This window comes from Stegostoma tigrinum, chromosome 29, assembly GCF_030684315.1.
Source record: "Stegostoma tigrinum isolate sSteTig4 chromosome 29, sSteTig4.hap1, whole genome shotgun sequence".
Classification (NCBI taxonomy): Eukaryota; Metazoa; Chordata; class Chondrichthyes; order Orectolobiformes; family Stegostomatidae; genus Stegostoma; species Stegostoma tigrinum.
In genome coordinates this window covers 29,114,195-29,141,425 of record NC_081382.1, presented here as the reverse complement: position 1 = coordinate 29,141,425, position 27,231 = coordinate 29,114,195, and the positions used below count along the sequence as shown (strand labels likewise).

Here is a 27,231-nt window from a genome sequence, read left to right as displayed (position 1 = left end):
CCTCATCACTATTACATGTAACAGAAAAATACATCAGAAATTTATTAGGAATTCAAAATCTCTGTATGTCAAAAAAAATTCAAACATTTAGATTGAAATGGTGTTGGTACTAGGGAAATACCATCGTTTCATTCAAATAATCAACCATTGTATTGCAGAAACAGGTCATTCATATGAGTACATATGAAGTGGAAATCACTTTACAAAACAAGGACTTGGACCATCTCACAGACTCCGTTAGCTTTCGGTCTAATTTCTAATGGAAAAATGAAGAGCAAACCAACAAGCAAACTACAAGATATTCCACTCCTAATGCAGAACCTACCTGATTAAACCGTCTTGTAAAAGCAACAATATTTGGTGCCAGGATATGCTTGTCTTTTTTATTCCACCCACAACTAGTCAGCTCCTGGAAATCAAATCATTGAACCAAATTAATAATTATTTCAAAATATTACATCAGTATTTCACTTAAAGACTAGGACAACGATCTTGCAATTAGAGTATTTGCTTCTATTGTGAAACTGGTTTGGTCAATCTTGTCAACTTAACCCAAGTTTGTAGAACAGGGACAAAACTTTAAAAATATGCAAACACATGCAGGAAATTTGGCATATCCCTTAGGGCCTTCGCCGACTTTTACAAATGCACCCTAGAAAATATACTGTCCAGGTGCATTATGGCCTGTTATGGTAACTGGTCTACCCAGGACTGTAAGAAACTACAGAAGGTCGTGTGCAGAGCACAGACCATCATGGAAGCCAACCTCCCATTCATGCACTCCATTTACAACTCTCATTGCTGCCAACATCAAAGACCCATCCCATCTCACCCCAGTAATGACCTCCAACAACCTCTTCAGTCAGGCAAAAGACACAGAAGTTTGAACTCCTGCACCAACAGGTTCAAGAACAGCTTCTTCCTGGCCATTATTAATGAATGGTCTCTCTAACTCTAAATAATGTTGATCTTGCCTCTCTCGTGTCCTGTTAAGTGCAATCTGTAGGCCTCACTCTGTTCAAGTCTTTTTCACCCTTTGATCTGTCTGGCCTTGTTTAATCTGAGCTGCCTGTACTACTTGCAAACAGAGCTTTTCACTGTCCTTAGGTACACATGACAATAAATCAAATCAAATCACATATCACTGTAGACCATGCTTTTGCAAGAAACCAAAAGTGACATTTCCAGACTAGTGAATGTCCATTAGGCTTATTATCAATATACTGATTATTATCCACAATAATGACAGTATCAAGCATATCGATGCTCTAATAGCTTGTATTGTTTTGTCTTTTTTCAGCTCTGGAGATAAATTCAACCAACTCAGTTGGACCATCTCTCCTTGCATTAACCATCATTTGTGAAAACACTTTGACTAAACCTATTATCTGTAGTTATAGAAAATGACTGATAAACTAAATTGTATTGCTTGGCTTTTGCTTTCTTTATTCTTTCAGGAAACGTGGATATTGCCAGCATTTGTAGGACATCTTTAATTGGCCTTGAACTGAATAGCCTGTTCAGACTTGTCACAGGACATTTAAGCGTAAAAGACATGACTGAGAGTCAGGAGTCACACATAGGCCAGACTGGATGCAGACAGCAGATTGCCTTCCCAATAGGACATCAGGCTTTTACAGCAATCATAGCTATCATGGTTGCCATGACAGAGACGAGCTTCATTTTCTAGTTTTCTTCACTGAATTGAAACACCACCAGGTGCTTGGGTCAGAATCGAACCCATGTCATCCATAGTATTAGCCCGAGATCTGGATTACGAGTCCACTACACCACCATCTCTCCCTACATTCTCTTGCAATATCCTGAAAAAGGAAGTGACAAAATAGAGATGTTTAAGAAGCACAGACTCTAAGCCTTTGTTCATCCCGAGGTAACGTCAGGCCTTATTTTCAAATGATTCGGTGGGAGGTAACAATGAGAGACAGGTTTTCCAGTCATCCAACAGCACAGCACAATCATTCAACTATGGACTTGCGGTGATGTTGCGTGTCCCGTGGTTTACAATATACTTTGCATTTGGGTCTTGGCAGCACGACTCACCTCCAGAAACTGGTCGAATTAGAGCCAGGATTCAGCAGTCATGAGAAACTTTAACTGTGCCTGACTGATGAAATTAGAATTTAATTGGTTTATTTTGTTTCATTGCATGGCACCATTACTTATTCCTCTGGATCAGGTGCCTTGATGAAAAGGCTAAGTGTTGCTTTACAATATTCCTCAACATTTTGTCTATTTTCGCAGACAGGTGTTATATAAAAAGCTCCTGACTATACGATCAAAGAATTACATGCTCGAGGAGACATTTTCAAATTCCAACATAGTCAGCAGACCATCTTGTCACTGTCTGTTAGCTGATTTGATTCAACTCTGTAGCGTCCTTCTCTAATCACTATACATCAACTGAGGAGAATATAGATCAAACTGAGTGGGTGAGCCTACCTTCTGTTTTGCCACACTTGGATATTTTTGCGCATCCTTTAATTTTTTTTTAAGTGAACTATTTTTCTAACCAACTTGTCCAGAGAGGTTATTACATAACTCCGAAGCATAACTTCTACTCCACAGATCAAGACACTACCAATGTGCCATTCTGTTCTCTAATTAGGGGTGAAACTTATGCCCAGCTCACAAAGGAAGTCCTGACTCTGAGCTGCTGTTCCTATGTTACAGCTCTGCACAATGGCAACACCAAACAGGAGCGGTGGTCACCTCTGGTCCTGCAGATAGGACAAAAAGATGGAGTCCAGCAACGCACCTTGACATTGAGGTAATGTGGCAATTTTGTTGTTGCCAGAATGACAGGACCCAGCGTGCACGTGTGAGTGTGTTCAAAGCTTCAGGAAAGAAACCTCGCCCTCACATACCACATCAATTTGCAACGACCACGCACAACCAGGGCTAAAGAGGCTAGGTTGCATTTGGGAACTGGCCTTGCCTGCCATCCATTATAGTTGGCTTTTAATCAATCTGTTTAGACGTGTGCTAATACAACGCAGGAGCAGGCAGGACTCGAACCTGAGACTTCTGGGCTCTGAGGCAGGAGCACTACCGTTGTGTTACAAGAGCCCTCTGCCATCTGTAAGAAAGGGAAAGTCACCATCGTCTCATTGAGATACTCTCTCATTGGAGAGAGAAGATTGGTGGTGGTCTAAACCGAGGGTCACTATGCCTCAGGCGAGGGGTGAAGTTGAGAAGGAGAGCCCTTTGCTGTAACCTCAGCCAGTGTGAGAATTGAACCCAAGTTATAGCCATCACACTCCGCATCACAAACCAGTCATCCAGCCAATTGAGCTAACTGAGACTGTGTATAACAGCAGAGCAGTGACAGGATGGGGCCTTTCAGTTCGGTTACTCATCAGAAACTCCCTCCTCCCATAAAACTGTGGAAGGAATGGCTGGACCAATGGCACATTGCCCCAGTTTTGAAATCGAGCCTGTGGGTGGCTCAGAATTCAACCCATTATTTTTGGCTTAAGAATTTGGCAAAAATAATTGCAGACCTTTTCCAGTGTTTTTGTCTCAAAAAAAGTCATTTTGCCTAAGGATCTATTTCAAATGCATCGAATCTTTTTCTGAGAAAAAGAAAGATGAATCCTAACCACTTGCTATAATCATGCAAGACTTGGCATCACATGCCAATCTGTGCTTAACTCCAAATGAGGTAATCGTTGTGCTGCTGTGGGCGACTGCCATCAACATTTAATTTCACTCCTTGCGTTGCATTTCTTCAATTCTTGGTTAAGTTATTAAATTAGAGTCAGCAATATGTAATACAGTAAATGGAAAACTGGCTCAGTCCTACATTCTCATCATTTGCAACACTCCTAAAGCAATCTGGGTTGCAAATGAAGCAAAGCTTCAAAATAAAGATGGTGGCACGAGATATGACACAAGAGGAGAAAAATATTAAGTCAAAAGAGAAAATGCTGGAAACTCATAACAAAACAGACTGTTTCTCGGTTGTTGTAGAAGTTTTGAACAAAATAGATTTACATGATTATTAATATCAAGTAAAAATAGAAATTATCGCTCATGAAAACTATGTTATCTGAAGACTTTAAACAAGAAGCAATTTTTTAATTTGCCTCAGTAACCCACACTCGTTCCCAATGTGAAGCTTTTAGTCCAGGTCAAAGAATACCCACAGCGTGGAAGCAGGACATTTGGCCCGTCGAGTCCATATTGACCCTCTGAAGAGCATCCCACCCAGAACCACACTGCCGCGAGCCCCACCCCCAATCCTATCCCATAACCCTGCATTTACCATGGCATCCTTGGACACTATCAGCAATTTAGCATGGCCAATCCACCTAAACTGCACATCTTTGGACTGTGGGAGGAAATTGGAGCATCTGGGAGGAAACCCACATGGACATGGACAATCTGCAAACTGCACACTGGCAGTCACCCGGGGCTGGAAATGAACCCAGATCCCTGGCACCGTGAAGCAGCAGTGCTAAACACTGAGCCACTGTGCTGCCCCTGCCATCATACTGGGTCATTCAGGCTACTTGGTCAGCCATCATTTCAGAGGGAGTTGGCTAGAAACAAAGACAGGTTTTATACGCTTGCAATAGGATAATTTGGCATTGGAAAACTCTAACCAACACCAAAACACTGGTGTAGGTTAGCCATTTCATTGCTCACCTAGAAATTCTAACCAGTTGAGTACTTGGCCCCAGATAACTCCAGCACAATGCTGATGTTACAACCTCCTCCAGGCACTTCACCAGATTTCCCCAGTCGCACCAACACCAGTCAGGTCACCCGCTTTCAACTCCCTCTATTCAGCTCTTTTTCTTATCCGAGGGGAAGGTAGCCCTCCATTGGGCAGGAAGGGCCGAGATGGGTAGGGAGTGACCAACATTCACCACCTTAGTCCCTAGGAGGGCAGAATCCTGATCCTCCCAGGAGAAGATGGGGACTGCTCCTCTGGGAATGTTGAGATATCCATGCCCCTCTGATTGAGTAATTACTACTCTTCATTCCACTGCAACTCCCTCAGTAACTCTGCCGTCAGTCTCATTCATTGTGCACCACCTCGAACCACTGGCCCAGGCACATTCTCTCCCTTTTGTCTTATAGGCACTGTCAGAATCTCCACCAAGTCCGCAATGAAATGGCCGGCTCTGTCCGAAACTACCTCCTTGGCCTCGGAGGACAGGAGGACCGAGGCTTAGAGGAAGTATCATCTTAGGCTTCAGTTTGACAATCTTTGGTACTATCCACAACTCCAACTTTCGTATCATCTGTAAACTTACTAATCAGACCATTTACATATCCATCCAGATTATTTAGATATGTTACAAATAACAGGGGCTCTAGCACTAGGCCTTGTGGAACACCACTGGTCATAGACCTTCAGTCAGAAAAACACCCATCCACAACCACCCTCTGTCTAAGACCAAGCCGAGTTTATATCCAATTTACCAATATCCCTTAGTCTTTGATGTTTGCACTTAAGGAAAAAAAGTCTCTGACTATCTACGCGATCCACGCCTTTCATACTGCTATCTACAGCAAACTTTGTTTTAACTGGCACCCTCGATAAACGTGCAAAAATCATACACCTCAAATACAGCAAAGTTTGCTGTATTATCGTAACCTGTACTGTGTCCAAATAATCAGTTGAGGGTGCGAGTGAGAAGGCTGTCTGCCTGTAAGTTTTCAGTCAAAGTTGCATTTTTATTTAGAGACAGTAAGGACTGCAAATGCCGGAAGCTAGAGTCGATAAATGTGGAACTGGAAAAAGTATAGCAGGTCAGACAGCAATCAGAAGAGCAGGGAAGTCAATGTTTTGTGTCCTGACCAAGGGTTTTGGCCTGAAACATTGGCTTCCCTGCTTCGCTTTTCCAGCTTCACATGAGTAAAGTGATTTATGCTGTAGGTAGAGTATAATGGTGATGGGCATATCCCCTGCTTTATGTTTCTATTACTTAGCTTGTGTTTTTGCATAGATGATGTGGACCGCTTGATCAACTGGAATGTGTGTTCAATCGGCACATTCCTGGACTCGTGGGCGCCAGTTAATAAAATGTTTGCTGCAATTCTACTTGTTTAGCGTCAACAACTTGGGTAGTGCCAACGTAACATGAGTATTTCAACCTTCAGAATCATTTAGAATCACATTTTAAAAATCACCACTGTTGGAACGCCAGAAACTTAACAATTGCATTTTGTCGTGCACTTTTCATAATATTTTTCATAGAAAACACAATGACAAAAATAGTATGAAAGCAATAGCTGGTACATCATAAACAAACATAAACAAAATAAAAATAAAATTAGTGCATGGAATGGAAAGATTATGGAATCACATCAAGAAGATGGTTCCGTTGTAATGAATATTTACAATGCAGTTAATTAATAAATTATATCTCACTGAACTTTTCAAAGGGTTGCAACATACAAATGGAAGTTTACAGTACCAAATCTCTGATTTCAATTGATTTCCAACTGTCAGGGCTTCAACAATGCACCCCTGCGGTAGCAGGCCAGCAGAGGCAGTGAGCTGTGAAGTTTCACGTGTAACTGCACAGGTGGACAATAGAGGCTGCTGTCAGTGTCGTAGCAGAATTACAGGGAATGCTGACAGCTTCACCATCAAATCTGGGATGCAATCAATCATCGACCAACCAAACATAACGCATCTCCCAGCATTCTTCAGTCCCTCCATGTCTTGCTCAGATTTCACTTCAGCTAACATCAAAATAAATCATCTGGCCTTTCATTCATTGTTTGTAGCAACTTGCTGTGCACAAAGTAGTCTGCCATATCGGCTCATTGTTCAAATCTAACCTATTTCATCGCATTGTCCATACACCAACAACATTCAATTAGCATACCACCTGAAGTAAAAATCTCTGGCATTGAAATCTACACTCAGTAACAGCGGCCATGAAATTATCATTGATTATTTGGAAGAAAAAGAACTCATCCAGTTCACCCAGGGCCTTTTAGGGATGGAATCTGCCTACAGGTGACTTCAAACTCACAGCAATGCGGTCGATTCTTAGCTGCCGTCAAAGGACAATGAGCTGTAGGTAACAATTGATCTTAAATGCCATTGCCACGTTCTATGAAAAAAACAAACATACTTGAAACAAAACATTTGCATTGCTCCCCAAAAGGTCTTCAATTCTCCTGTAACTTGGGGGTGAATAACTATTCACTAGTTACTTCCCAGAAGTTATTCAGCATATAGTAGCAAATTATCCATTACATAGAGAATATTGTGCCAATGAATTCCCGACACTCGCAGTTTACCACCAGGTGTTATTGTTTAAACAGCTTACAGAGCTCACACTGGATCTAAAACAGGAACAAAAACAAAGTTGCTGGAAACGCTCAGCAGATTTAGCAGCAGCTGTGAAGGAAACTCTGTGCATCTATTCGGCTGAGCCACTTTGACACTGTGACTCATTGCGAACCACCCAAGTCCATAACTGGAAGAGATCGAATTAAACAGTGAAGCTCTTACCATTACGTGGGTTTTATCCCACACTCGATTCCCAGATGCTCACCTAAGAGATCTTCCTAGGCAGCAATCTCCATGTCAGGAATGAATCAGAGAGAGTCAATAATCTTGGGTGGACAGCAGCTCCCCAACAGTAAGTATAGGCGATCTCGGGGACCAGGAGAGTATCTCCATGTTCAGGCACCGCCTGAATTAGGTCTCAACGTTTAAACAATGAACAGTGGCCACAGCTTTCAGGCCAACTGTTGTGGAGGGGGACACCTTCCCTGTGGGACTTCAGCACCCTGTCCTCACCCCCACATTAGGCAGCCAATCTGCCCACAAGTGGGTACTTAGTTATGCAAGTTGCAAATCCCTTGCTGCTGAGTGGGCAAGCTGTACTGTGGATGACCCATCATCAGGAAGGTCGAGAAGTGGCAACAGATTGGGCTGCTGACCCTTGCTTCAGAAGTATCACCTGGTCCTGCCTTCAGGCCTGCCTCTGCACACCCAGGAAGGTATTTTTTGGGGGTAAGGGGGAGAATTGAGGTCTCCCCTCCATGGCAGAAGTAATAGAAACACCCAGAAAATGTTGGGGAATAATATAACACCCTCTGACTGCCATGGGTGTGGCCATCACTACAACAGCCAGGGCACGTCGGCCAGTGGACCCATTTAATGTGGAAATCTGTGCCCACAGCACGTTCAGGGCCACATTGGGCCATGATCTCCTTTAAGCAAGGTGCATACAAACAGTGGAAATGTTTCAAGCAGAGAATGGTGAAATTAATTAACATAGTAACAGAAGGCTAAACAAATCACAAGACGATCCCTGTAAATGGGATGCTGAGTGGAGCATATTACTGGCACTAACACATATTGAAGCAATCTACTGGGTTTGAATACAGCTGACATCCCTATTGAACCTAAAATATGGTCATGCTCAAGTTCACAGATAGTCGCTCATTCCTTTATCAGGTGTCCTGATATTCAAGCACATTGCCAAAATGACCAATAAATTTGATGTATTGGAAGCCAGTTGAGTAACAAAAGTGACAACATTTGAAGGGCAATACATTTTTACAAGAAAATAAGTAAAGTCTGAAAAACCCATTGAAATTTTTTAAGTCACAGGAAACACTCTCATATGATTGATTGTATGCATTTGTTATGGCAGCTGTTTGACATTAACAACACATCGTTCGCTGTATTCCATCACAGTGTCAAAAACCCAAAATTCCCTGTAGTATAGTCATTGGAATTTCATCACTGCAGGGACTTGGGTCCATTGACGCCTTCTCAGAGCACACAAGGCAGGCCAATAAATGATCTTCCGTGCAGTGCTCACAACCCTAGGACATGCAGTAAATCCTGTATTGAACAATGGAATATCCTGGTGAGATATTCCCATGGCAACACTTTCATCAAGATATTTATGGCAACTGCAACTCTGGCACTGCCACTGGAAATATAAATAATCTTCAACCTAATATTGCAGTTGTGGCATTTTTGCTTCTGTTCAGAGAGCTGCAGCAATAAAATAACTGAAGTGGTTCAGTTTGCACGTTGAGCTAATGGTAATGTCAGAAAAATCACTTGCAATGCTTTGGAACAGATCACCAAAACACGTACCTCAGAAATTGTGAGGATTGTGTTTAAAGGATAGAAGCAGTACAAATTTATTGCCTTCAGTCCAATGGTAATCATTAACCTAGTCCAAGAACAGGCTCAGTGTCTGTACTGGAGGTATATTTTAGTTCCTTTGTAATATATAACTAAATAGTCAGAATATGACTGATCTTCCTTTCAGGCAGTAATGGTGTATCGGCTTTTTTTCATAATGTTAGGAAATCTAATGGTGCTAAAATAAACTGGATCTGTCCACGTAGAATGGATTCCCGATATCTAATTTCAGTAGTGGTATTCATCTGTGGTAAAACTGTATTGTAATCTGTGAAAAGGCATTGCCAACACTCAAACTTATTGCAACAATCAAATAGTCATTGCTGCCTGAAAGTAAGATCAGTCATATTCTGACTATTTAGTTATATATTACGAAGGAACTAAAATATACCTCCAGTACAGACACTGAGCCCATGATTTGAGGAAAGAGCTACAAATGGCCCAGGGGCAGATGACAAAGGAAAACAGAGGAGAAAAAAAGCAATGGCAAATCCCAAGTTGAAGAAAGAAGGCAGAGAGGGGCGAGAATGATTATTTTGAATTGCACTGTTGCTTACCACCAACAAGCCAGAAGAATCATTCAACTTTATATCAGGTATTTAGACTGGTCTACAATTACAATAAAAAAGGTCATTGAGACTTAGAATTAAGCTCCTGAACAATTCCAAAAAAATTGTAAATTTTTGTCAGAAAATTGCGATCTTCAGGTGATCTATGATTAGTTTCTGCTTTGATTAACATTATGCAACCATGATAATGCATTCATGGATTCTCAAACAAGCTATGGAAAGTGGTGAGAAAACCACTGAGAAAATTATTTGAAAACCATTAAACCTCAAAAAAAAACAAGAATCATAACAAGCCATGTATTAACATACTTTCCCTCAAAATGCAGCAATTCACCCACAAAACAATCAATACACAACATGTTCTTCTATACATGTTCTTCCGTTTTATCCATTCACAAAATCAGAAATGGCTTGAAGTTAGACCAGACTGATTTATAATTTCTTTGGCACGTTTGCAAACATCAGCCAGCTTTGATCTACAGGGAGAGTTGGGTGACTCAGCTTACTTTGCCTTGCTCTCCGCATTGAAAAATCAGGAACTAAAAGCAATCAGTACGTAAGTGTTGAAAAGGTGAGGTAGGTCATTGTCGTGACTGCATAAAATATCTTCTTGTGGTTGCCCAGACATGTGACGTACCGACATACAAACATGAGAATCCCATCATCCAGGTCTGTGACACTCCAGTCAGTAACCGAACCCTAAATTAATTCCCCTAACAAGGTCCTTCTAGCCAGATTTAGTTCAAACTCCCACCACTTTCAACTTCAATGCAGTTTTCACAGGAAACGCTGTCAAAGATACTTTGTCTAAACCTAGGTACAGTACATATGGATTACGACTTTCCTCTAGGCATGCTATTTCCTGAGAGACGTCAGAGTTTCAACCTGTGGGAGTTCCCTATTCTAAACTGGGTTCACTAATATTGATTAGATTATTTCAATTTAGGTACTCAAATTTGCTCCTGATGATCTGTTTCATTAGTTTCCAAGTAGTAACATGGTTGCCCAAACCAGATTTGACCATTTAGTGAAATTAGGGCTACTTAAGTTTATTTAGCCTTAATCTAATAACTCATTGACTCCATTTTATTAATGTTTAAAATTCTGTTACTGTTTTTCCATTGAATTGAAATGGATTTAATTGGATTTCCCATTCTACAGGTTACATTTAACTTTAAATATCGGTAAAATGCAGATTATTACTGCCATAAGATATTTTCCTTTTGTACATTTAGATTAAGAAAATACCATGGCATTCTGTAAAGAACCAATACCACAGTTGAGCCCCCAACCCTTGCTATTTTAAACAGATGCACATTTGCTCAAACTATAATATTCAAGCCTCTGTGAATGATGAATTGGCAGTTAATTGCACAGTTTAAACCAGGTAATTTGAAGCTAAGTGCTTTCACTATTGCCAAAATGTGCAAAGAGTTCATTCTGGGAGAAGAAAGAATCATGAAATATGAAATTTTAATCTTATCAATTGCGATACGTGCTGGTGATGATAAAAAGAGACAGGGAAAATTTTCTGCTTTATGACTGCGTGGTTTCTGTGAAATGTTTGCCATATTGTTTAAATGTACAAAGCTTAAACAAAGTCTTGGTAAATTGTTCAGAAATGATAAACAGTATCTGAGTAATCTGTGACTTGGACTACAAGTGAGAGGAGAGTAGAGTACTTTGCATGTTGCAAATATCATTAATTGTTTTGAAAATCAGTGAAAGCTTAAATTGTATGGGCAAATGAAAAAACTCTGGATAAACTACAAAACAGAAGAACGCCTCAATGATGAAATGAGTAAGTTTACAACTAAGCTGGGGATTTACCTTTAATAAACAAAAGGTGAGTAGATAGGACTAATGATTATTTAGTTAAGACTCAAGCTCAGTTTTGCAAATGTCCATGTCATTCTTGTGCCACTGGCAGATGTCTTGAAGCAGATAATCTATACTCTCCTTTGGAGATTGATTGCAGTCTCTGGAGAGACAGTGTAATCTTTTGGATAGTTCAAGTGACTGCAGAAACCTATCAGATGTAGTTCATGCAGTTTATAAAGCTGTCTAAGACTGCCAGCCATGTCGTTGCAGTGTGATAGTCTGATAACACTCATTATTCTGCATGTAATTAATTTTAAGGCCTATTTCTGCGTAGGGAAATGATTCATTGATGATATTTGCATAATAGCAACACATTTTAAAGTAAGAAACAAAATTGCCAGAATAAAACCCAGAATATTATTGGCTAAATACTTTATGCTGAAAGGAAAAGTTGTATAACATCTCATCATTTAGACTGAAAACAGATTTTTCTGATATTTTATGCAGACATAAAAGTCAACCAACGTATCTGTACATTATCCAACATTGATGTGTGCACTTTGGAATGTTCATAAACTCAGAGCCCCGAATCCTCTGATCCGCAGAGAATTGGAAAAGCTAGCTGCCTATTCCAGCATCTGGCTGCTTTGGTTATAGTGAAAGAGTCAGAAATCATTACAAATCGATAAAGTCTGATCCATACCATGTAATTTAAATTCTAATTACATTAAATTAAATTTGCCTGCCTGTTTGATCTTCCAATAACAGCAAGCATATGGCTAAAAACAACCATTCATTCAATCATAAACAGTCAAAGGAAGTTCGACTTAAAACAATTTTACAGGTAATTTTTCACTTAGACAGTGAAGTTTTTGTGTAACATTTTTTCTCTGGATCTCTCTTGGGCTAGCTACTACTCTGCAAGCAAGCAAAATTACATCTTTCCTAAACATCTGCTATTCATTGAGTTTGAATGAGTCTGCTTACATTGTAAAACTAAAATGACATTTCCAATCAAATTTACATAACAAAATTAGAAAATCTTGTCATTATCCTTGTAATTTTGAAAGTTAATTTGCAGATATACCATAAGGACCAGAGCCAAACCATACAGGAAAGAAATTAGGAAACATTTCTTTGTATAAAGGATGGTAAAAGTGTGGAATTCTCTTCCGCAATAAAAACAGTAGATACCAGCTTAACTAATGAGATCAATAGCTTCAACCTAAATATATTTAGGGATATGGAGCCAAAACGGGTGTAGGCATTTAGATACAAATCTGGCAATGATTTCAGTATATGACAACAGGGGCTAGGGAGGCTTAATGGCTTACTCCCATCTCTATTTCTAGGGAGGACAATTAGTAACGGTGCTCTGTAACTCCTTGTCACTTGGAGTCTCTTTTGGAAATTAGTGCCATTTGCTGAGTGACATGAGCAATAAGTAGTGCCTGGGAAGCAAAGCAACATGGGGGAAACAATAGGATCATCTGTAGTGTTGAATTTCTCCAACAAATTAGATCAGTTGAACAGGCAAAGACTATTGCCGATGCTGTATCCATTTCACAGTGAACAAAGGAAGTAAGCTAGTGGCGCAGTAAGAAGACCTAAACCAATCTAAGGAGGGAATCTTAATGAATTTAAGATTTAAGATCCAAGCAGGGGAGGCGATGGTCTAGTGGTATTATCACTAGACTGTTAATCCAGAGACCCAGATAATGTTCTGAGGGACATAGGTTCAAATCCCACCATAGCAGATAGTGGAATTTGAATTCCATAAAATATCTGGAATTAAGAATCTAATGATGACTGTCAATCCATTGTCGATTGTCAGGGAAAACCCACCTGGTTTGCTAATGTCCTTTAGGGAAGGAAACTGCCATCCTTACCTGGTCCAGCCTACACGTGACTCCAGACCCAAAGCAATGTGGTTGACTCCCCACTACCTTCTGGGCAATTAGAGATGGGCAATAAATGTTGCCTAGCCAGCAACACCCTCATCCCATTAACAAATAAATTTTAAAAATCCAGTTGTGCGTATGAAACTGAGAAAGGTAGCTAACATCTCTCTGGGCCTCCGAGTGCAATCTTGCTCTCACCCTGACAAGTCTCAATTTTACCTGCAAAAGGGATTCATGTCTCTGATAGATTTCAGTAATTTTCCCCACTACTAATGTTAAACCAATAAAGTGGGGTTAATATTGTATAAGAGATAACAGGAACTGCAGGTGCTGGAGAATCAGAGATGACTTGTAATCCCACTGTGAAGCCTCTAAGGACGCCTACCCTGAAGAAGTTACCGTCCTCCATCTGGACAAAAGTCTCTCCCACTGCAACTACCTGTCTGTGTCCTCTCCACCTATCTTCTCCTCTATCCATCTTCGTTCCGCATCCCTCTCTCTCCCTATTTATCTCAGAACCCCCTTCCCCTCCCCCATTTCTGAGGAAGGGTCTAGGCCCAAAACATCAGCTTTTGTGCTCCTAAGATGCTGCTTGGCCTGCTGTGTTCATCCAGCTCTACACCTTGCTATCTCGGAGTTCAGGAATGACTGCAATTCAAGTCAGGGAAATGTGTGGGTGGAGGAGCCCAGGAGTAAGGTGACCTCATGTTTCCTGGAGCTCAAGAGGCAGCAAGATACCACCTATTTAAAAAAAAACACCTTTTTGGGCATCTTCTGGCCCTTGCTACAGTTTCTGGAAGGCAGTACACCATGTGCCAAAAAGTAAAAACTAGTGTACAGAGAAAAGTAGTAATCAGAAAGGCAAATGGAACTTGAAATTTTATCTCAAGGGGATTGGAATACCAGTCTGTGGAAATTATGCTTTAAATCGGAACCATAGAGGAAACTATGTTTCACTCCAGATTCTAAACATCAAGGGTTTATCGTTATACAGTGCATAGCTGAACAGTCGAATTATGAAGTTCTCTCATCCCAGGTTTAATATATTGAACAAATTTGTAAGGGTAAATACTGAGAGTTGCTTTCCTCTGCCGGAGGTATTTTTTTCATTCATTCACAGGATTGGATTGACACAGGCTAGAATAGCTTTTATTGCTCATTCCCAATGGGTGAGGTGCCATCTTAAATTGCTATAGTTTATAGGGTAAAGTACACCCAAAGTGCTGCTTCAATAGCAGTTCAGAGAGTTCAAAGATCTTGACTCAGCAACGGTGAAGGAACAGCGGTATAATGCCAAGTCAGGAGGCTTGGAAGGGAACTTGCAACTGGTTGAGATACCATGCATCTGCTGCCATTACCCCTCCAGGCAGTCGAAATCAGAGCTTTGGAAGTGCTAAGGAGCTTTGATTAGTTGTTGCAATGCATTTTGTAGGTGGTCCACATTACTGAGTTAGGGGTGTTAGACAGACGCCAATCTAAAGAGCTGGTTCTAGATGGTGTACAGCTTCGTGACGGTTGCTGGAGCCAGACTATTCCAGGCAAGGAATATTCTATCAGACTCCCAAACTGTGCCTTGTGGATGACGGACAGGCTGTGAGAAGTAAGGAGGTATTTCACTCGGCACAGGATTCCCAGTCTCTGACCTACTCTTGTAGCTACACTATTTATACAACTGGTCCAGTGGAATTTCTGGTGAAGAGTAAATCCCTGGACAATACTGGGGATTTCGGTAATGGTAATACCATTGAATTTTAAGAGGCAATGGTTCGATCCTCTCTTGTTGGAGATGGTATTTGACTGTATGAACATTACTTGTCATGAAACAGCCTGACCCAAACAAAGGGGCAAATTCTTAACAAAGCTGATGATCTAGGACTGCAAACAATGAGAATTTTTCCAATAAAGGATGGTAGAAATCTGGAACTCAACCCCAAATGACAGTGGATGTTAGATTTAGTAAAATTGCCAAGACAGTGATAAAGAGATTTTTATTGGATAGGGAATCTGGAGCAAAGGTAGAGAATGGATTTGAATTATAGATCAGTCAAGATTTAACTGAATACGACAACAGGTCTGAAGGGCTGAATGTCCTGTCCCAATCCTTCTACGACCCTATGAAATTAGGGATAGATGCTGCTGCTAACATTAAGATTTGTCATCAGCCTAATTCTAATTGTTAAAATGGAATGTTTTTAAATCAGCTGGGCAGTCTGCCTCTAGACAGCTATCTAACTAAATAGAACAAGGTGGAACTGACTTATTTTTCTATTGGTGTCTGTCATGACCCCATGATGTCCCAAAGTATTTGACAAACAATTAACTCCATTTGAAGTTGTACTGTCGTTGTCTTGCTACCTTTGATGTTGATGTATATTTTGAGATTTTGGAATTATCTGGTTTCTAATTAAATGTCAGCATGATTGTTCTTCAACGTTCTTTCAATTTTACTTACTTTAAAAATTATTGGTTAAGTTATTATTCTATCTTTACTATAATTATTGTTGTTCCACAGTAATGATGGAGATCAAGGTTCAACTTTAATTAGGAGCACAAACTCTTCCTTGGGAGGTAAAGACAACTAGCTCAGTAGCCTATTGTAACTGCACTTCATAAAATTGTTTTTAGTCACGTCAAGCTCTGAACACTAAAACACCAAAATTAAAAGGAGATTTGTGAACAGATCAAAAAAAGTAACAAATTTGCATCCCCTCCCCACCTAAATATACGGTTTGAAAATTTGCCATCATCTGTCTGTAGGAAAACAGCTGCCTTCAAAGTAGTGGAAGGGAAAAAAAAAATCAACAAATTTTCTTTTCTTGCCATGATCCATGGGAATACTGCAACCAGTTTAAATGATCCACAGTAATCTGGAAAACCACTGATACACAGCTGAAATAAATTAGCTTTCAAGTTTTGGATTAATTGGAAGGTAGCACACCACAACTTCGTTTCGGGCTGTATGAGCTATGCACTTACAGCACACGTTCTGACAACTGTTGTTCTGCTCTGTTTGCCAGAACTAGATCCATAGCAATCATTGCTCAACAGTAGGATAATCCCCTCTTCCTTAAGGGGAAAAAAAATAGAGTATATTCAGGGTAATAAACATTCGCTGATGTCACAGATGTAGTGCCTTTGCACAATTTCTTATCGCTCACATCTTGGGTAGAACTTAATTGCCTCTACCCAGGGATTAGGGAGGGTATGAGGGGATGCAGGGTGGGGGCACTGCTGCCTTCTGGGAACCAGGTGGGTTTTTACAACAATGATTGTTCCATTACTGATGGTTAGTTCTCAGTTTTAACTGACTTAAATTTCTATCAGTCACCACGGCAGGATAACGAACCCATGTCTCCACAGCATTAGTCTGGATCACCAGTGCAGTGAGATTACAAACACTTCTCAAAAGTATGCACAGTGGTTACCCACAAGATCTTTCATTGCTTTAAAACAACAACTCAGTTACCTGGCTCCTTCATGACCATAATCACTGCCGTCGCTAACTACGTCTTAGGACAGAGAGTCATACAACATAGAAACAGACCCTTCGGTCAGACCAGTCTATTCCAACCATCTTCCCAAATTAATCTGATCTCACCTCCTTTGTTTAGTCCATTTCCCTCCAACTTTTCCTCTTCATATACTTATCCCATTGTCTGCTGTAACTATACCTGCAACCATCACTTCCTGTCAACATATTAAAAGAATTAATACATTTTTCTTTTCAATAGTTTGTGGCAGGAAAATGTTCAATTGAAGCATCTTTTGTGTGAACAGCTGTTTTTCTAATGTCTTCTGTTTAAATTTATTTGTTACCATTTTATTAATCTTGTCACTGTTTCTCTAACATTTATAGAACATAGAACAGTACAGCACAGAACAGGCCCTTCAGCCCACGATGTTGTGCCGACCATTGATCCTCATGTATGCACCCTCAAATTTCTGTGACCATATGCATGTCCAGCATTCTCATTAAATGTCCCCAATGACCTTGCGTCCACAACTGCTGCTGGCAACGCATTCCATGCTCTCACAACTCTGTGTAAAGAACCCGCCTCTGACATCCCCTCTATACTTTCCTCCAACCAGCTTAAAACTATGACCCCTCATGTTAGCCATTTCTGCCCTGGGAAATAGTCTCTGGCTATCAACTCTATCTATGCCTCTCATTATCTTGTATACCTCAATTAGGTCCCCGCTCCTCCTCCTTTTCTCCAATGAAAAAAGTCCGAGCTCAGTCAACCTCTCTTCATAAGATAGGCCCTCCAGTCCAGGCAGCATCCTGGTAAACCTCCTCTGAACCATCTCCAAAGCATCCACATCTTTCCTATAATAGGGCGACCAGAACTGGACGCAGTATTCCAAGTGTGGTCTAACCAAAGTTTTATAGAGCTGCAACAAGATCTCACTACTCTTAAACTCAATCCCCCTGTTAATGAAAGCCAAAACACCATATGCTTTCTTAGCAACCCTGTCCACTTGGGTGGCCATTTTAAGGGATCTATGTATCTGCACACCAAGATCCCTCTGTTCCTCCACACTGCCAAGAATCCTATCCTTAATCCTGTACTCAGCTTTCAAATTTGACCTTCCAAAATGCATCACCTCGCATTTATCCAGGTTGAACTCCATCTGCCACCTCTCACCCCATCTCTGCATTGTGTCAATGTCCCGCTGCAGCCTTCAACAGCCCTCTATACTGTCAACGACACCTCCGACCTTTGTGTCGTCTGCAGACTTGCTGACCCATCCTTCAATCCCCTCATCCAAGTCATTAATAAAAATTACAAACAGTAGAGGCCCAAGGACAGAGCCCTGTGGAACACCACTCACCACTGGCTTCCAGGCAGAATATTTTCCTTCTACTACCACTCGCTGTCTTCTGTTGGCCAGCCAATTTTGTATCCAGACAGCTAAGTTCCCCTATATCTCATTCCTCCTGACCTTCTGAATGAGCCTACCATGGGGAACCTTATCAAATGCCTTGCTGAAGTCCATATACACCACATCCACAGCTTGACCCTCATCAACTTTTCTAGTCACATCCTCCAAGAACTTTGAAGTGACTTGTGGTCAGACTTGACTATAACTTTATCTATAACTTGACTATCACTTTCCAAGGAAGTAAGGAAACACTTGTGGCCAGGTACTCTTTCTCCATCTGGGTGTACCATCTTTGTTTGTGTTACTGTGCTGGATAATCGAGCTTTTAATAAAAAGCATTTTTTCAATACCTTTACATAACTGTAACCCTCATCCTAATAACATGCTGGAGAATAGTTTCCATTTCTCTATTCTTATCATGATGGGGAGCCCTAAGCTGCACAGGACATTCAGACTCTGGTCTAAGTCAAGGTTTTGTTGAAGTTCAACTCTCTCCCTACTCTTCTATATTCTGCACATTTAAATTAAAAAAAAAACAAATCAGGTTCTATTCCTATTTTTACAGCTCTTCCTACATTCCAGCACTAACTGCACATCTAATGTCCTAAGTGTTTTTAGATGGTTCAAGGCCATAAGAAGCCCTATTGTAATAAAAAGTTTTTTTAAAATTTTCTTACCTTTATCTACTTCACCACCTTTAATGACCTGTGCTTTGTACCACAACAGCCTATAGCTGTTCCACTTCATTTCCTACTTAAGATGTATCTCAAATCGATATTCTTACTTCCAAGTGTATTGTTTCACTGAAGTGTCATGGCCATTACCTGCTCACCACCTTGGACGTCTCTAGTCTCCAGAAGCATCCCCATAATGGGCAATGCATAAATTCAAACATTTGCACAATTGTAAGGATGCGGTGTGTTATTTAGCAACAGTTTGGAAGAAAATTGTAAAAAGTAAGGGACGGTTGCGAGGACAAATTGAGGTAAAAGGAAGGCTAGAATAGCAAAGACAGATTTTTGCTGTTATTTAATTGTTCAGGATTATAATAACAAAACAACGACTCTTGGCTTTGAGCAGGACTGTGTTAGGATTTATCTTAGTGCTATGGTGTGTGAACCGAATACTTAAAAAAAAAAATCAAAAAAGCACAGGAAGGCTGGAGTAACCTTAGGCCTCTCAGTCGTGCCTTTGTTAGGTCTAGGCTTTTTTAAAATTCATTCATGGAATGTTGGTATCTTTGGCCAGGCCAGCATTTATTGCCTATCTAATTTCCCAAAGGGCAGTTGGCAGTCACTCACACTGCTGTAGGTCTGGCATTACATGAAAATCAGGCCAGGTAAGGACAACAGAATTCCTTTCTTAACCAGATGAGTTTTTCTGACAATCGGCAATTGTTTCATGGTCCTCATTAGACTGTTAATTCCATATTCCTTATTGAATTCAAATTCTTCCATCTGCCGTGACGGGATACGAATCCAGGTCCCCAGAACATTAGCGGAGTTTCTGGATTAATGGTGCAGCTATAATAACATTAGGCTATTGTTTTCCCCATGTTAACTTAACCTTGCCAATGCACAGTTGGTTAGTTTCCCATATTCCACCCTCCACAAATTTGAGGTCACCCAAAATTCTGCGGCGTGTTGATTCACACCACGACCTGTCCCCCTATTACCCCTGTACTTGATTCACACCATGATCTGTCCTATTACCCCTGTACTTGCCATTATGCTTTAACCCTCTGCTCTGGCTTTTCCCTGAAATGTACAATAGATAATCTCATGCCTTACCTCTGGCTGTATCGCTTTGAATACTGGGATGTCCATTAAAGTGATTTGACTCTGTAATACACAAGGTAAGTCAGTCATTTATTCTTTAATCCTGGCATTATTTTAGCCATAGGTGCACAACATCTTGTGGAAATTTCAAAACTTACACAATTTCATTGTCGTCTGTATAAACCAACTTAAAGCTCTTCATTTGTGGAAAATATTTGTAAACAATTCATGATTTTAGAAGTGGGTCTCCTTATTTACTTTTCTTTATAGATATTAAAAAGCATTTGCTTTGTATTAGATTATATCTAATTATATCATTTTTTGTATTCAGTTGCATGATTGTATCATTATCAGAATGGCTACAATAGAACAATTCAGGGTTTAAATTAACTTGCTGAATAGGCAAATTCATAGAACCAAGTCTGTGCCATGAAACATTCAAGTTGAAATGTTTCTAACATGTTCCCAAATTTCTAAGAGGAAAAGTGGTAGGATAGGAACTGCAAATTGCTGCTCTGTACGGCTCGAGAAGTGAATATCCAGAAAAGCAGCTCTTTCAAGTTCTGTCAGATTGCACATTTAGGATTATCAAAAGCATTGCTGTATACAATTTTAAAATATTATGCTATAAGAATGTCCTGTAACACATCCGTGCTCACACAACAAAATTAGAAACTCCATTCGAAAGATGGGATGCCAACAATTTAAAATAATATATTGTCTTTCTTGCCAGCATCACTTTTGGACCGAATCAGCAAAACTGGTGATTTTTATGATGCTACAAGATGGAGTCTTTTGCACTGTTAGAGAGTGATGAACAAAGACAAATAAACTCATTTGAAAGAAAGATTGCAAATGAAGTTTGCTGTGAAAATAAGGGGGATTTAGTGGGCAAATACCTTCAAGGGCAAAACAGGAGAGGTTAGAGTTCAGCAGATCTTCAAGTAGTGATACCAGCACAACAAGGGCTGTTAAAATCGCTGGAAACATGATTCAGAGAAAAAAATATAAACAAGAATTAAGAGAAAACAGAGAGGAACGGGGCAGGCAGTAAGAAAATAAATGAGAATGTCAGCTATTGAGGAGTAGAGGACAGTAGCTGATCTACAAAGGGGGCCCAGAGTGGACAACCAAAAGGCAGCCAGCCATGGATCAGATACTGGACAAGGCATGAGTGTGCAGTGCCAGAGGGGTTGGGAATGATGTGAGAAGGGGGTGAAGAGTAATAGTTGTCATGGTAGAAAATGTGGGACGAATTTATGAATCTAGCACTGGATCTGTCCTCTAAACAGCAGCTACTGGAGACCAGGGCTGATGTCTCAAGTCTGTGCCATTCACAGCAGTTACTACAGCCCAATATCAATTCACCTTGTGAAGCGTTTTTGAATGATTATAAAGTACAATTAAAATTCAAGAATTTCTTTTTGTTAAATGAACATTTTGAACTCCAGTTTTCTGATTGATTTTCTATTTGGCCAGAGAAAAAGGAAAATAAAGACCAAAAACCACCAGACCTACTCGACAGTAAATAAACTTTGAGGCCCAAATTACGAACAGATTACATCATGGTTCAGAATTTGCAGAAACTCAGGCCTGAAATGAGATATGGCACATGAAATAAACCCCATGGAAAATGTACACTTACTGCAAACTCCTCAGGTGTTACTTTAAGCACATCAAATACAACTGCATCATAGCTTTTCATTGCATAGTCTGCATAGGGTCCTTCGAGAGAGTCTGAACTACTACTGCCCTGAAAGAAAACAGGAGAACTTTAAATGTAACTCTCTTGAATGAGCATTAACAAATACGTCATCTTGCAAAATTCTCTCATGTGTGAAAATACTTCAGAAAGGATCATCAAGTGAAAGAAATGGAAGTTTTTTCTTAAAACAGTTAAATCAAATTATCATTAGACACTGCATGATATAATCAAAAACAGCACACTTCCAATTATCATAAATCTTCATCATGATTTTAAATGAATCTCCTACAAACAAAGCAGTTTTTAATGAGGTTACTGCTGACAAGTTGGCTTTGTTAAAAAAGCTTCTGAAGGTTCTGCAATAACTGTTATGTACACTGCAAATCTCTACATTTCAACAGACGGTGGGCAACATTACAGGAAATGTACACAAAATAAGAGCTATCTTAACCCAGTTAGGATCTGAATTCATTTGCTGAGAAGTCGAGGAGACATTTTCAAAAGAGAACTAGATAATAATCTGAAGACAAAGCTCTTGGAGAGCTAAGGGCAAAAGATGAGAGTTTGAGATGAGGTAGAGAATGGCACAGACACTCAAATACAACAGCTCCATAATTCTAGCACTGAATGCAAGATGGAGGAAGTCCCAAGCCTCATCTGCTCAAAGCTCCTTCTATGACCATATCTAACTGAGTTCTCCTCTTTGTTCCTCCATCAGGAGCAGCATCTGGGATCCCAGTATGATAATGATGGCTACCAAAGGTAAAGATGGCATAAAAGTTGAGCACCAATTCTGTTTCTCAGTGGGTAGATACACCTTGTCCAAGTAGAACTATGTCTGCCAACCATGTGTTAGGTCCCGCTAGATGGCCCTTGATATAGGTAATGACCAATGCTAACTCCACATGTGCCCTTCCTCTGAAGGCAGTGGTGATATGTAGATAAACAACAATGAAAATTTTCAGATATATCAGCTCAAGGATGGCATCTGCAGAGTTTCAGTCCCAAAGCGTTGACCTATTAAGCAGAAAGATGGGTATATCCTAAGGGCCGAGATCCCAATGCCAATACACCCAGCAACAGATTCAATCTTAGACTAGATTTGCAGGACCTCACTGTGTACCTACAGGAGAAGAGTTTTAGGAGGAATAAGGGTAGGGTACAGCAAGATCAATTTGAACTGCAGCTGTGTTGTGTCGTTTCAAATAGATACAGCAAGTGGAACTGTCCACCACAGTAAACATTCTACAGAGAATTAAACACCACAAAGAATTCAGCAATTTGAAAGGGATTTTTTTTTTCAAATTTATGCAGAGGCAATTCTGTGTCATTCAACCAGAAACCAAATCAGACCCTGACAAACTAAAGTGTTGTTCAGAATTCACCAGGATAGAGACACTGGTCATATTGTTACTGAGTGTTAGATGAGAGCAGACCGCAGGGAGCTCCTCATTCTCTTTTCTTGGGCTGTCACTGGGGAAGTTGACATGTTATTATTCAATGGTTAAACATGGATGCTTCTTTAAAACTGAAGTCAATTTTTACACCCTCAGAATTCACAAAAGAGAGAAGAGAGAGAATTGGGAATGGTTCAAATCACAATGTCACAAACAAAACCAGAGGTTGTTGCTGGAAAAGCTCAGCAGGTCTGGCGGCATCTATGAAGAGGAAAAAAAAATTAGAGTGAATGTTTCGGGTCTGATGACCCTTCCTCAGAACTTGGTCAGGAGGGGCAGCGAATACCCGACAGGAGGTGGGGTTGGGGGAGGGGATGGAGTCAGAGGAGAGGGTAGAACATTCCAGAGGGCCGTGGGCAACTTGTGGGCCTTGACGCCAGAAAGGATATGAAAAGGTTTCTTGTTAGCACGACAAATGAGCCGGAGGATGAAGTGGAACTGCAGAGTGGTGCAGCCCTGAGCCAGTGTGTTACGATGCTGTTGTAGAGAAAGGTTGAGTGTGTGCATGTGGCGCTGAGCATGGATCTCAGGATGCAGCGAGAGCAGCTGTCCGTGGAACGTTGAGCACCGCAGAGATACGAGAGATCCTGGGAGGATTCAAATCACGAGGGATGAAATTTCCGTTGGAATCCATGTGGGGGTGAGTCTGTGTCGGAGGCAGTCACTGAGGAATGTGATATGGCTGTGGGAGTGAGTTTTAGCAGATACCTGGTCAAACACCGGGACTGACAGTGAAATTAATGTTGGTGGAAAGGTTAGAACAGAAATCCCGTTGGAGAGAGGAGCAGAAGTTCTTCAAGGTGGGCATGCCTCGAAAGGATGTGGCAGTGAGTTAAATACTAAATAAAACCTATAAGAACTGCGGGTGCTGTAAACAGAAACAAAAATAGAAATTGCTGGAATAGCCCAGCAGGTCTGGCAACATCTGTGAAGAAAACAAAATCAGAGTTAATGTTTCGGGTCTAGTGACCCTTCCTCAGAACTCAATGTAATAATTGCTCAGACAACGGGAGTCTCTGTTGCTGAACCTACCAATGTTCACTGGACCAGCAAATCTCACCCTGTTTTGAATTGCAAACGTACGCACCATGTTCTATTGGGAGGGCTGGATCTCAGGCGACCTGTCTGAGCGGCAAGAACTTTGACCGGAGAATAACTAAGCAGGTGGAGTCCTAGGATTCAGACCCTCACTCAGGAAACACAGGGGCTAGATCCAGCACATTTAAAAAAAGGTTTTAAAACTTCCACTTTTGGCAAACTAAGCCTACCTTTCCTAATCCGACACTTTATCAATCTGAGGGCTGGAAAGTAGGCCTGACACAAGCTTCACCTGCTCATTTATTGGCCATCTTACTTAAGGCTGGTTATACAGCAGGATTGTACATGAGGTTGTGCAGCAAATTCCCAGAGGTCAGGTCCCTCAGCATGACCAACTCCTTGTCTAAGCTGTGGCCCTTTAGATGCACTCCCATGGAAGCTATGGCAGCTCAGCACTTTAACATAACAACAATTTCCACATCCCTTAATAGGTTTCTGCCAAAGAAAGAACTCTGAATTTGTTACCAGCTTATTGGAATTGGTGGATGCATTTCTTGTTGTTTTAAAAGTCATACTCTATCCGAATGTGCAATGTTTTCACATCTTCGGGTCCAGCCAAGTACAGCAATGAGGCACGTGCATGAAAACAGTTGATTTCAGACCTGGTGACTTCCAAACATCAATCACATTGAAGTTTTTGGGCAATCTCCTCTCTAATCAAATCCACTTCATGCTGTACATAAGGTTACATCAATAAAAGTTCAATTAACCTTCTCAAGGTGGCCAAAAGTTTGCACATCCACCAAACTGCCAGGTACAACAAAGTGGTAACATGGTTAGCATTAGTAATATTTCACACAAGTATCTGATCTGGAGCAGTAACTTGAATCCAAAAATCACTTCCAACGTAGTAAAACATCAATGCAGTTTTTACAAGTAACATCTGATGGGGAGGAAATCAAAAAAAAGTCCTTTTGTGAAGAAGTAAGGAACAAATTATGTAGGACAATAAAATCTCAGGACATGATCCCCTAGCCAGATTGTAACGGGCATCGAGACAGGACATAAACCAAACAAACATATGCAGACATCTCCCAGGTTTACATCAGTCTGAAAGTTATTAAGTATCATATTTTATCTTCCATCTCAGGAGGGTCATTTACACCCCTAAAGATACATTTGTGTTCCTTTTGGAACAGCTCCCTGATCAAAATACTTTGAAAACTCAATGACCTTTCTAATTTGGATCGGGGTGACCATGTGCATTTCTATGAAATAGTTACTGAGCAAAGATAAAGTAATCGATGGGAAAAAGGCAGGAAATGACATGGCAAAGGACTAACACATGACATAACATTGAGGTTAATATGGTTAGTGTTGAACAGAATTATAACTTGAAACATTTAGCCTTAATGGCAGAGATATGTCTGTAAAAACATTCCTTCCTTTAAGTGAAGCAAAAACAGCTGGAGGACAAGGTAACAGCCCTACAGATAAAACTAATAACCATATTGTAGCCTGCAGGATCTTCATTTCAAACTCCAATGCAGCAACTGCAACCTCATCTTCACCACAATTGCATTGCTTTCCCTTGGATGATGCTGCCATACAGACCCAGTGTTTTAGCAACAAACTAACAAAGATAATTCACATTTATTTAGCATTCTCAAGGAGCAAGAAACATGAGAAATGTGGATGAGAGTGAAAGGCTCCATCATCTCAGAGGACTGTGCACTACAAGCTCATTAATGAGACACGCCAACAGCATGGGCTCAATTTGCAAACCAGCAGGAGGCACCACAAAGACTTCACTTTCTGAACCTAGCCCCTCACCTAAAGCATGCAGACCCTCACTTAACCTAAATGCTTAAATGAAAGTTAACTAACCTTAGGAGAGTGGCTGTTGAATCTAGCAGAGTTTTTAGTTCTGGGAATTTTGCTCACATAAGAAGGTGTTTTTATTCCCCCAAGTATTGATCAAAATCCTGGGAGTCCCTCCTGGGCAGCCCAGTGGCTGTACATTCACCACATAGGCTACATCGGCTCAAGGCAGTGCTGGTGAGTCAGAGTCAGGATGCTTCAGGCAAGGAGCTGGGCTCACAATGTGAAATCTTCACAGTGATCCCTACTTAATTGGGAAGGAACTCACGCTGTTGGCATCACACTGCAATACAAACCAGTCATCCTGCCAACTGAGCTGACCACCAGTAACTTAAGCAGATTTAAAGAGACACTTACCAACAGAGGAATAGTGTGGAATCTGAAGATATATATATATATACCTGTAACATTTCACTCTGTGAGTAAATCTATTGCGAGTAAAGACTGACTCTGGTATCTTCCTTCACCAATTGGCTGTCAGGAGTAATACACAGATGTCTATACAGGTTGGAAAGTGGGTGGGAAATTATGAGTATAAACAGTCTTACATTCTTTGATGTACATTATCATGTTTCCGACAAATTGTATTACCAAACCAGGGCTAAATCTTCAGTCAATGTTCAATGTAAAATAATGCCAAGGCAGATCTTATGATTATTATATTCACTTCTTTTAAAATCACATGTCACTATTTCAGTGCTCTCTGATGAAGGGTCTAGGCCCGAAACGTCAGCTTTTGTGCTCCTGAGATGTTGCTTGGCCTGCTGTGTTCATCCAGCCTCACATTTTATTATCTTGGAATCTCCAGCATCTGCAGTTCCCATTATCTCTAATACTATTTCAGTGCAATTCATTTTGAACACGGTGGCCTGCAACGCTTCTCAGGAGCGATAAAGCTTTGCTGATTTCAGGTTTGTGTTTCAGTATCTTGGGCGCAGAAAGGGTGGCAGTTCCGTTTCAGGTGCAGCTAAACAACTCCTCTTCTATATCGTCCATGATACTACTGAATGGTGATGCAGGCTCAAGGGGTCAAACAG

At 40.7% G+C, this 27,231-nt stretch overlaps 1 protein-coding gene across 9 annotated transcripts in view; it reads right to left on the bottom strand.

The window, feature by feature from the left end:
* The window catches only part of LOC125465342 (ras-specific guanine nucleotide-releasing factor RalGPS1-like), a 713,999-nt gene that overhangs the window by 481,621 nt on the left and 205,147 nt on the right, over window positions 1–27,231 (bottom strand). For all 9 annotated transcript variants that reach the window (XM_059638202.1, XM_048558694.2, XM_048558692.2 and 6 more), the window contains 3 exons: window positions 21,759–21,866; window positions 20,126–20,176; window positions 326–409 (listed from right to left, as the gene is read on the bottom strand). In XM_059638202.1, coding sequence (XP_059494185.1) covers window positions 326–409; window positions 20,126–20,176; window positions 21,759–21,866 — 243 coding nt within the window. The remainder of the gene's footprint in view (window positions 1–325; window positions 410–20,125; window positions 20,177–21,758; window positions 21,867–27,231) is intronic.